The following is a 12,226-nucleotide window of genomic DNA, read 5'->3' as shown; positions in this document are numbered from 1 at the left end:
AACTAAAACAATCCTGTCTACGTGTAAAACTCACAAATAAGTGCATAAAATCTCTTCATTAATCCAAAAGGAATCAATTCTAAGTGGTCCTAGCACTACATTATTAAAAGTTGTATTCATGTAACATTTGAGATCTTTTTATACACAAAACACTGTTTCTAAAATACTCCAAACCATTGTTTCCCGTGTCTATCATAATATCTTAAAACATGGCATTTACAATTTAAAAAAAATTAGCAGTGCAGAATAAGAATCAAAAACTCTACAAAAAGAATAGTTATTTAAAACAAAAGGATAACTAGAATAAATTGCATTCCAGTCTGCAGACAGTATCTGATGTGGAGCCTCCCTGTCCTCTCAGACCATTTCTTCAGGTGCGGGACACACGACCATGTGACCCTGCAGGGGTCAGGTTAGGGTGAGAAGATGAGGTCAGATGATTTAAGCTGGTTTTAACATTGCTGAGTCCCCTCAGACCAGCTGGCTGTCACTGCGAGGCGACTGTGCCGCAGACTTTAGCTCCGCTTTCACATCTGGGCCAGGATATGACAAGGTTACAACATGCTCAGAGATCCCCCTCCAGCTGCTGCTACACTATCAATCTGCTGTCTCCGACAGACAACAATGTGCTCAGTCCACAGGCATGTTCCAACACATGTTGCTGTGACCAGCCATTAGCCGATGCATGCAATAACCGCAGCCCCAGGGTTTGACGTTGTCCTGAGAACTGGCCAAAATTACTAGCCAACACCAGCGATCAGCAAATCCCTCCAGTCTGACCCCTTCCTTTATTCCCAGAATGCTTTCCACCATTCACTCAGAGTGCATTATCTCCACATCTCTTTCTCTTGGCTCCTCTCATTTTACTCAATGAATCCATTTTTTGGGCTTTTTTTCCTCTGCAGTTTTCCCCTGGCCCCTTTGTGGCTGTGCAAGCTGAGACTTGTATATAAGGTCTATACAAATATTGTGCGTACGCCAGGGACAATGTAAGGGTTTGAATGTGAGACAGCTGTGAGAAATGTGAGTCTGTACGCTGTGTTTACAGGTACGTATCTCTGTCTGTAATCACAAGCACTCACAGGGGCTGCTATTGATAGCATACCTATCACTGCTCTGTGTTCCACCAGTACGTCATTGTCACTCCACCTGGATGAGACTTGAAAAACCTGCTTTACTCCCCAAAGGTGAAATGACCTCCTCACTCCAGTAAGAGCAGTTGTGTGACACCTCATCTGTTGTTACAGGCTGCTTAAGCTTGAACTCTTAAGTCATTGCAGAGCTACATCAAGTCACTCATTTCCTGATGTAACTGAATCCCCTTTCCTACATCTTCCACTTCTCCAATACGCTGTTATTTTGAAGTTTCGCCCTCCTTTCCCCTCCTTCCTTTGCTTCTTCAGCAAAGTGCCTGAAATGAAGTAAGCTTCATTCTGCTGTTTACGCTTGATTGCACGGGGGATGACTTCATGGATGGATTTACTGCACATCTAATCAAATATGATTATAAAAAGATTGCATTATATAGTATAAGGGTCACAGTGTTGTTGTGGGCTATGTCAGCTGACTGAACTCTCCTGAGCTGTTTTCACAGCTGTGGGAACTGAATTAACCCTTCCTTGTTCGATGTCCTGCCTTTTATCAACCAAACAAACCGGGGATGTGATTCCTGTCTTGAAATGGTGCAGAATGGCTGTCATGACACCCAATGAGAGGATTTCTTTTCTTTTTGTTTTGGACCCAGTCCCAGGGCATGAGAGAAGATGCTATTATGCTACTTTTTGGTATTGTTATCTATCCTGAGGACAGAGGCAGGCTTGGGCATGCTATTTGCAGTATCTCTTGCTGCTATAGATGCAGCGTAAAGGCAGGTGCAAATGTACAGTGTCATCTTTCTGAGGAGCATGCTGGGGCAGAGAGAGGAACTCACATGTTGCTTCTGTAGTCCTGCGGCTGTAGGTGCGGCGGGCACGGTACCTGACCACCAGCTCCCCGCTCTCCATCATGGGTTCAAACGCCTCTCTGTATATGCATACACACATCACAGAGCAAAACAAAATGAGGTCAGTGCAGTAGATACGTGAACACAGCTGAATGTGTGGCATTGCTCCATAATTCACCAGAATGACTGGTGTTTTTTAAAAACAGATGTCTTCTACTCTGTCCAAATGCTTCAGAATGCATGCACAAGTGACTCAACCAGGCCAAGAAAGAGAGAAAAAAAAAAAACTTTTTGGTTTGGCACAGCTACCGAGTCCCTCCCTTCTACCCTCGAGGAGCACTAACAGCCTACGCACCCAAAGCGCGTCTCCTTGCGCCGCAGCTTGGCCACGTAAACAGCCATGAGCACAGCTATGGACACGGCACCGGCAATGGCCATCACCACATACCACCAGTGCCAGGAAAAGGCCGGGGGCTTCGAGGGACCTGAGGGAAGGGGTGTGGACAGAGACAGTTGAGAGTTTAGTAATTTAAGTCTAAGGTGAATTGAGCATTCAGCATAATGGAGCCCTTAAAGTGATTCAGTTTAAGGTTCTATTATCTATTGATGTATGTTGTCACTTCAGGATCTATTCTAGATGCTGTGTGTGTGAATAGTAAATACACACAATACAATTACACTGTTCAATTCCTTTTCTTTTTTCCATTGTTCTTAATTGTGGAAGTGCTCAACAGGTATGTGCTTGAAATTAGGGTCACACACTAATCTAAACAGCTCTTACACCCTTGTAAAAACAGAGTGTATACTTGTTACATGCATATGCAGCATTATTATGGGGTAAAAATATGTTTCAACTGGTCAGACTCAGTCCTGCCCTCCATATTTGTTGAGCTAAATCCAAATATTTGTTCTCTTACGAAATAGATGAGGTCTTTCTGCCTTTCTGTCTCATTTCTCACACTAGATTCACTCCCAGCCACCCCTGCAGGCTACTGCTAAACACTCACAACCTCCACCCACTGTTTTCAACTTTTCCTCCCATTCACACTCATCCTCCCCCGACTTTCCCTGCCTCTTTTCTTTCTTCTTTATCTGCCATTCTTGTTGTTTGAATTGTCTGTCTGGCTCTATTAGACTAAGCAAACAGAGATGCTGCACTGTTCCTGCATGTTATAAATATTTATGATGCGTCTCCCCATTCACCCCCCTCCCCACTCCCCTCTTCCCCTTTCCCATCCCTCTGAGGTCCTCTCTTCTCCTTTTTTCTCTTCCTTCCTTTTTTTTTTCTGAAATTCACAGGAAGGAACTGTCATGAAGGAACCCAGTGACAGAGAATGAGAAAGAGAAGTCCTGTGGCAGAACAAACACCATGAGCTCACTTCTACTGTCACTGTGTCACTACGTGCCACTCCGAGAGGTCACAGAGGAGTGTGCTGATAGGTTTGCGTGTGCGAAGCCAGTCATTACTCACCTCGAAATTCCTCCATTTCTGTGGGAACGAAAAAAAAAAGCAGAGCCTAAGTCAATATTTTGGCTTTCAGGAGAAAAACATCTTTTGTTTTGTAAAACCTAAAATAACACATGCTTCTGCTTAAAGAAAAGTTGTTTGGGATTATTATGAAATTCTCCTAAAGACAACTATTGCTTACAAGAAGACAGCAGTTTTGAAGGGAAATTAAAGAATCTATTTCTCTTATAGTTCTTGTGTCAAACTAGATGTTTAGGCTTTAAACCTTAAAGAAAGATTTTAGTAGTAATATATGTTAGTAGCTATGAGTTTTCACTCACCAGGAGTGATAAGTGTCAGGGTCTGTATGGGGGTCCAGGGTCCCTGCCCTGCTGCTGTATAAGCACACACTCGGAAAGACACGTTGGACAGAGGGACAGACAGATTGATTGAAAGCTCAGTGTCCAACCCAGTGTCCACAACCAGCTGTCAGCAAAAGAAAAGAGGGAGGCTGTCAGTATCAAGCAGATTTTCTTTATATCTGACAACGTACAGTATGTGTCCCCGACTGACCTGCTGGGTGGTGGGGGTGCTGTACTCCACCACGTAGCCCTGCAGGTCTCCATTCAGCTTCCCAGGAGGCCCCTCCCACGTCATCAGCACCTCTGTCCCGTTGAGCACAGCGGTCATGTTCACAGGTGGGCTTTCTGGCACTGATACACAGACAAAAAACAGGACATGAAGACCCATTTTCACTCTCACACAGTTACAGTTTTATTTGTGGGGCTGTAGAGCATTTAGCTCAGGGTGCAGTTGTGTGTGTGTCTAAAGATTTGGGGTATGAATGAGGAGTCGGCAGTGTTGCAACTGTGGGCTCAGTGGCCAGGGGCCAGTGGGCTGGGGGTTAGCCAGGCGTGTGTTGTTTTGACAGCCTGGAGCCTCTAGGGTGTGGATAACTACAACAGCTGGAAGGAGAAGATGTCAGAGAATGTGGAGAATTCAGCTTTATTAGGACAAAAGAGGCTGAGGGCACCAAGGACAGGGGTGATTAGCTGAGTTCAGAAGCCAGTGCACTCTCTCTGTGTCTGCACGGCTGGACGAACTTGGACACATGCTGAGGCCTGTGTCTCCCTCCCTCATGCTGTCCCGACTCCATCCCTACTTCTGCTTTTGTTCTCTCTCGCCTGCCCTTTCCTTTCCTGGCTCTCGAACGAAAAAGGAATACCCAGTGGAGAGAAGACCTAGCTGAATAACATGCTAGAAATAGTGTGAGGAATTTGTGTGTGTGCGTGTGTGTGTGTGTGTGCGTGTGATCGATGCTCTGGATTGCACAGAAATCGAAGAACCTTCTCGCAAGGAGGCGACATTTTCTTTGTTTTCTTTGTTGAGTTAAAGCTCTCTTTGTCTTTGTTTCTCACTGGGTCTACAGGCTCACAAAGTCACACAAACTGGCTGGACACCCACACACACCCACGCTAGCGCACACACACGTACACACCAAGTCAGTGTGAGTTTGGGAAACATGGCCCAGCCTATGGATGATGTTATCAGGAAGCGTTTGGCGGATGATTGTTTCCACATGTGGTCCCTGTTCTGCCTTCCAGCGGCAACAAAAACAACCTCCAAGTCAAGTTCGTTCCAGCAGCTTCGTCTCCACCTATGCTCCGTCATCTGTCGGTCGCTCCCTGCCTCCCTCTCCACCTCTTTGTTGCCTTCCCACTCATCTTTTTCTCTCATCCTCCTCCCCTCTTCATCTCTTTCTCTCTCCTTGTCTCCCGTCCAACATGATTCCATCTCCTTCTTTCCAAGTTTTCCTCGCCCTCGCTGCCCTCTCTGTGGTAATGCTTCTCTCTTTTTTTTTTAGTTCAAGTGAACAGTGATGTTAATTGTTGACGTAAAACTTTGTGGAGGGAAAAAAAAACAGTCTGACTTGAGAAAAAATAAAAAGCTCCAGTTGCAAGATTTGGGAAGTTTCTAAAGGAAGAAAAAAAAAGCAGATGTGTGCTGGTTTTGTTTTCTGAAATGCAGAAACGACAGGGAAGAAATGCTTCATGTTGTTCCTTTGTTTTCCACATGAAAGCAACCCTGGCTTGGCAGTAGGCTGAGAAACAAACACTTCTGAGCCACAATTAGTTCACAACAGCAAAGGTTAACATCTGCATCCATGGCAGACTACTGTTTCACGTTCTGCTGTGTGCTGCCATTGGAGAAACAGTGTCAGATAAATAAACACTGTTTGGAGGCACGGCTGTTACTCCGCTACATGTTGTCCTCTCAACCTGCTTAGCCTCCACGTGGGTCAACACATGGATGGAAAAGGGTCTTTTAGCCAAAAGCTGACTCATTACCCTGGGATCTGGGGTTTGTTCTCCATAAATGAAAACAAACTACACAGGAAACATGTTTCCCAGATCATTCGGAGCACAAATGCTGGTGTCACCAAAAATGTCACAACTGTTACGGACATCCGCCTTGTCTGTCTTTAACACATGGAGTCGTTTAAAGGTCCCATATTGTACAAAGTGACATCCACGTCTTTTTTTGATTACAAATCAGGACTAGGTTCTATGTCAGTACTGAGCATCAAAGTGTGCAATCAATAGACAAAATGCACACAGCCCATATTCAAAGTCTGAGCCCTAAAATGAACCATCAGGATCTCTGTAACTTTGTGATGTCACAACTAAGCAGTCATTAGCTATGTCCTCAGCCTGGCCCACCTGGATCCACCATACAACCTTGCAGGATTTGGTTTCTCTGAGCGTTTACCTGAAAGCCAATCAGAAGAGAGGCTCAGTGTCTCTCTTCTGATTGGTTCACTGACCTGTTGTTACTAGAGCTCCAGAGAGAAGCTTGAGAGAGGAGATGTAAAACTACACTGAGATGGTTTTTGATTCTTAAAACCACAAATATATCTTCTTTCGGAAATCAACAGTTCAAAGAATACACCAGAAAAATTTAAAATATGGGACATTTAGTGACTGCTGTTGTATTTTTGCTGACGGTAGTATGAAACAGAATTTAATGTGATGTACCTGTGTTTATTGTGTGACGTCATCAAAACTCACTTCCATCAGTTTGGGTGTCCCGTAAACCTGGATTAATTCTGGACTCACTAGAGACTCACAAATATAGAGGGAAGCCTCTTAGTTGCCTTTTTTGTTCACCACACTACGTTAATGGTGTAACCACACAATGATACTGGTCTTGTAGGTATCTTGTAACCACAATGTTACATCCAGCCTTAGTTCATTCACTTTTTGTGCTTTGGAAAGATGCGTGTCTGGAGCTATTCCAGGAAGCAAAGGGAAAATGCCTTTACAGAATGGATGTGTAAAACATAATCTCATTGCAGCTTTAGGATTAGGAGGGTGACATGGGTCGTCTCGCTTCCTCTCCCACCGGCCAGTCCCCTCCCCCCTCTCGTTCTGTCCTCTCATTCTCCGGGGAAAATAGCGGGCTTTGGGAAAATAGCAAAATGAGTGTTTTCTCAAAGCGCCCCCTTCCCCCGTTTCCCTGCTCTTCCATCCTTCCCTTGCTTACTCCCATCATCAACCCTCTATTTTTTTGTTTTTTCCCACAGTGCCTAGCTGTGTGCTCTGGAAAGAGAACTCACAGGTCACCTGAGGTCAAGAAAAGGGGGGAAATGAGAGATGAAGGAGTAAAGTTGAAAGACTGGATTCAGACAAAAAAAACTTGCTCAGCTTGTTTGGAGAAGCAGGAAATAAATTCCTCAGCAGTGTTTGTAAGATTTGAGGAAGGAAAAGAGAATTGCAACAAAATGAGAATGAGGGAAATGAGCTGGCAGGAGAAGGAGGAGAATCTGTAATGAATTGAAAAATGTCAGAATTAAGGAGAAGACAGACGAGCAGCAAATGGGGAAATGAGTGCCAGGATGACACATGAGATGAGAGTGCAGCACACACTGTATTTGCACAATTTAATAATGAGAAACAAATGAAACAGAAAGAGATTCAAAAAAGACTCAACAACAACAAAAGCTTTATAGTGCCACAGTTTTTGGTGCTGAAACTACAGAGAAAAGCTGTGGAAAATATGGCTGAGCTGAGAGCAGTCTACCTCTCCCCTTCATTCACTCTTTTCCTTTAACCTTCGTTGCCTCCTGAACTATATTTGACAGCCAGCTGGATCTTATCTTCTGTTTTTTGTCATACTCTGACTCATTAGGAAGAATAAGACGATGTTGGCCAAAGTGAAATTATATAATTTGGCAAAACATAGGATTTTTCCACTGAAACGAAACAAAGACTGCTATAATTTTGTTAAATGAAGAAATGAAACTTAATAATTCTGTAAAACCACTTTTCACCCTTCTCCATTACAGTGACATTTCAAAGAGTGCTACTTCTTCCTTTTTCTGTTCATGAGAAACGCTGCGTTGAAGAGTTTTCAGATTATGAGAAGCTTCCATCATGGAAAGCCCCCCTCATCCCTCCTGTGGCATATCTCTCCTCTTAGTATACGCTATTTCCATTCCTATTCATGCAGGGATAGAGAGAGCATGAGCTGGCATGGAAAATCCCACCTCAGTTTAAACTCAAACACACACAGCAGCCTAGCATTACAGTTTGGACAGATCATTGCAATCCTAACTGAAGCCTTTCAGGAGAATTTAACGTCCAGCCTCCCTCCCTTTCCACCGTCTCCACCTACTGTGTCCCTTCAATACCAGTCTGCCTTCTACCTCGAGAGTTTACATTTGCAGCAGGGTTCACAGAGGTACAGGGCCTCGTGTCTGGTGTTCTTCATAAACACAGACTAAGTTAAAGGGGCACAGGAAGGAATATTATGACTAACAGTGCACAGTAACTTGATTCTCCTCCTCCTTGTTATCATACAGTATGTTCCCAGTCTTGACTCACTCAGCATAAGACAGAAAAGCAGTCAACACAATCAGACTTTTAAATTGAGCTAAACACAAGCTCAAAATATGTGTCTGGGGCTTTTAGAGAGAGACTAAGTGCCCTGATAATTTAAAGTATCCCTTAAGGCATTTCACCATCTTCCATTAAGCTGTCTATTCCACAGCTTAATGAAATGAACGTGACCACTTTCCCCCTTTGGCCCCTCTGAGAAAATCACAGCACAACTCTCACACATATACACACACACACAAAGCCAACTATTTTTACTCCAAACTGTTAATATCAAATCACAGCCACATAAAAAAACCCCCAAAAAACTAACACATCTTCAAATGCTGCATTATTCCAACTATCAGCATTCAGGCAGCTGAAAAAAGTGGCACGTGACGACTTTTGACATGATTTGGTTATTTGACACGTCACCTCAGACTTGACTAGGACTTTACCCTTAATAAATACATCTCTGTAAGGCCTCGTTTTCCTAGCAGTAAAAAAATACAGCTAAATTCTCGTGTTATAAACTGAGCATTTATGTGCAAATGTATTACTTCACAGTTCTATAAAATAATCCTTAGTACCTTAAACAGCGGCTCAGTTGTGGCTGCTAACTGTTGTGTAGCATTTGTTATGTACAGCTACAGCACACAGCAGGAATGGGAGGAGACTTGGACTTGAACCTCAGTCAGTAGCCAGATAACACAGCCCTGACCTTGACTCACTTCAGGGGTAACGATCCCACACACAAGACACGGTGAAAACAAACATCTCCTCACTCTGAAGTCTCTCACCTCCTTCTTTGGTGCGCAGCTCCACCCAGGGCGACCACTCCGATGGGCCCTGACTGCTGTGACAGGCCACCCTGACAGTGTAGAGGCTGTGAGGCTCCAGGCCCCCGATGAGGTGGCTGGCTGGTGGGATGTTCACATTCTGGTTGTGGATCATCTTATCTGGGCCAGCTGTGATGGACTGTCCCGAATGTTTGGCCTGAAACATTGAGATACCAAACTTAAATCTGCTGCATCCTCAACATGCTTTTACAGTGTATTTTAGATTGTCTGGTCAGATCTGGTGGGCAATGTGTTTTATTGCTTTATGGCAGGAAGAGGACACTCTTCTTTCAGTGCAAATGGAGCTAAAGTCAAAGGTTTTTATCAATGGTACTGTATACAGATGAAGAACTGAAAAACTATAGCTTCCATCTTATCATTTTAAATAAAGCCAAAAACACTCACAAATACAGAGCGACGATAATGAACAACTACACTGTGATCAAAAGCAACTGGATTTAAACAGGAAATGTCTTTTTAATAAACATTATTAATACCACCTAAATGCATTCTTATTTATTATCATTATCTTACAATAAAGGGTTAACAACAACAATTGGTCTTATTAGCTAAGAGAGTTTGAATTTGGCATATTTAACTAGGTTTGTGTTACTTTGAGTGATTTTTTGTAATAATTTGTTACAGCTTCTAGATAAAACTTATTTCAGTTTATACAGTAGAGTTTGATCATTCATGATGTTTCTTCGATCAAAAACACCTTCTTAATTTGTTTTTGTGGTATTATTTGTCACAGTACAGTACAGCACAGTAACTGACAGCATTGGTTATGAGGTATTGTGGACGAAAAGACAGGAGGTTGGGGGTATGTGTGTCATGGTGGTGGGGGGTTGATCATTAAGTGTTAATTGTCAAAAATGGTTTAAAATCTGCTTCACTGTTGTTTTGAATGTGACCCAGACTCAGCAAGGTGCAGTGAAAGCAGAACTCATTAACCAAAAATCACAGGCAGAAACCTGCTGTCTCTGCAAACCCTCTGTGGTAAACACATTTAAAGAGGAACACAAGGCAGAAAAATCCTTCATTGCAGCAATTTTAAAACCACATTAAAGTTGCTGGTCTGGTCTGGACCATTGTTCTCTGCTGCATTGCTCATTATCAAGCTGCATTTCATAGGGCGAGCTTTACAGATGAAAATGTATAAATAATGACACAAAAAATTAGATGAGCATCTAAACAGATTAGGTTTGTGTGTTTGTGCAGGCACTGTTATGCGCTGCCTCGATAATGAGCTTCATATAAGAAGCTGGGTGGGTAATTTTTCCTCATGGTACGAGTTGGTGTTTTGATTTCAAGGAATATTAACTTGTATGAATGAGAAGTGTATGAATGCTTGTGTGTGTCAGAGAGAGAGAGAGGGAGAGTGAGTCAGTCCTGACTCGATGAATCACTGTCCAGCCTGTAAACAAGTGTGTTTAATCTAATTGTACAACTCAGCCCTGAGTCACACTTCAGCCTGCATTCTCCTTGCATGGCTCAGACCCACAATACCTGCTGTCACTGCCTCTTCCTGTTTTCTTTAACTGACTCTCTGCTGTATTTCTTTCCTTTTCTTTCTTTCTTTCTTTCTTTCTTTCTTTCTTTCAGTAGTATCTTTCTTCTCTCTACACTGTAGCCTTGTTCATGTTTCTCTTCGCTACACAAATGAACCATTAAATTCAGATTTTTGCCCTATTCTGCTGAAGCCGGCCCCTCGTCTTGTTCCCCAGCGAGGGTGAGGGGGTGAAGGGAGGGGTGGGGGCAAGAACAGCAAGAGGTATGAGGGGCAGCTTTATTAGAACCAGACGTTTAGGGGTGGTGCTGCACTGCTCCCTTCTCCAGGAGAAAATGTTCCTCCTCTCAGCTAAGAGCTGTAACGGCCACAGAGCGGGGTAGTGGTAGAGAGACACTGACAGAAAGAGAGAGAGAGGGAGTGGTGCTACATAAGATTGGTCCAGGAGGCCACTTTCCCAGAGTGAAACCTGATCCACTGGTACACGAATAAAGCAGGGAGGGGTAGAAGATGAGTTAAGAGAAGAAAAGAAAAGCAAGCTCTCTTTTCTTTAAAATCAGGCTTTGGAAAGGTAAGACTCTGGTCTGCACAGTCCCACAAATAGAGAGTGAGTGGCAAGTTTGTTTAACATGCAGGCCAAACAGTTGCACTGATTTTTCCAGGCTAGTTTTCTCAGCTAGCTGTGGTATTCTCCTCTCACACGTGTCTCACGTTGTCTCACCTGAACAGAGCAACGGATTATGGGGTAATCCCCCCCGAAACCAGACTGCCATGATAAACGGAGGCTGGTCTGAGTGATCTCTATGGCTCTCAGATTCTGAGGCTGTGATGGGAGAACTAAAGACACAAAAAAGAGAAGATGAATAAAGATATAACAACAAGGTATTATGTAATTAACAATTTTAAGCAGGAATAGCGTATATTAACAGAATGAAGAGGGCTGTCAGAAGGGTTTATGCTTCAAAAACGTGATACCCACCTGTGATGGTACCAGATCCGGACGTGGCCACACCTTTGCGGTTATGAGCCTCACAAGAGAAGGTGCTGGTCCTGTTTAAACCTGGACAGACAAATGACACAACATGCACGTGTGAAGCAGGAACTTTTGAGGTCTTTTGAAACCAAGAACCTTTGCTCAGCATGCTGACTTAGATATAATGTTGATGTGAGAAATGTTCTGAAAGTTCAAACTGAAGTGAGAACACTGCAAGCGTAATAGTTTCCGTAAGGTAACGTGATCGCTCTGTCAACATATCATGATTAGTTCTGTGGTTAGTGTGTGCTCGTTGATGTGAAAGAATGAAAATCATCACTAAAGATCCAGCTCAAACTGTTACAATCTTCATTTTTATAAAAGGTGCTGCAGAAATGATACCAGAGCCTCACAACAATCAGCGTCAAGCATCTTTCCACCACATTTCATCTAAATCACACCAGCAGCTGTGGCCATATAAGGGCAAAGTTTAGCGACCCCGCCATCCAACACATACTCATCTTGTTAAAATTGCTTCCAGTGTGTCAGACTAATCATATTTGATTTAAAACCTTTGAATATTGTGTATGTAACATGCATATAATCTGATTGTGTCGAAATAAAACCATACATATATGTGT

General features: G+C 43.3%; 1 protein-coding gene across 1 annotated transcript in view; it reads right to left on the bottom strand.

Annotated features, from left to right (window-relative positions):
- Positions 1-12,226, bottom strand: part of LOC139631630 (tyrosine-protein kinase receptor UFO) — a 31,336-nt gene that overhangs the window by 7,776 nt on the left and 11,334 nt on the right. Inside the window, exons 6-13 of the mRNA XM_071495956.1 lie at positions 11,592-11,672; positions 11,334-11,449; positions 9,064-9,259; positions 3,963-4,102; positions 3,731-3,875; positions 3,414-3,431; positions 2,298-2,427; positions 1,931-2,022 (exon numbers count right to left, since the gene is read on the bottom strand). Coding sequence (XP_071352057.1) covers positions 1,931-2,022; positions 2,298-2,427; positions 3,414-3,431; positions 3,731-3,875; positions 3,963-4,102; positions 9,064-9,259; positions 11,334-11,449; positions 11,592-11,672 — 918 coding nt within the window. The remainder of the gene's footprint in view (positions 1-1,930; positions 2,023-2,297; positions 2,428-3,413; positions 3,432-3,730; positions 3,876-3,962; positions 4,103-9,063; positions 9,260-11,333; positions 11,450-11,591; positions 11,673-12,226) is intronic.

The sequence above is a fragment of the Trachinotus anak genome, unplaced genomic scaffold (assembly GCF_046630095.1).
Source record: "Trachinotus anak isolate AG129_WGS33_773 ecotype Australia unplaced genomic scaffold, CSIRO_AGI_Tana_v1 ptg000014l, whole genome shotgun sequence".
In the NCBI taxonomy this organism is placed as follows: domain Eukaryota; kingdom Metazoa; phylum Chordata; class Actinopteri; order Carangiformes; family Carangidae; genus Trachinotus; species Trachinotus anak.
Note: the sequence above shows the minus strand (reverse complement) of the source record. Positions and strands in the feature narration are given on the sequence as shown.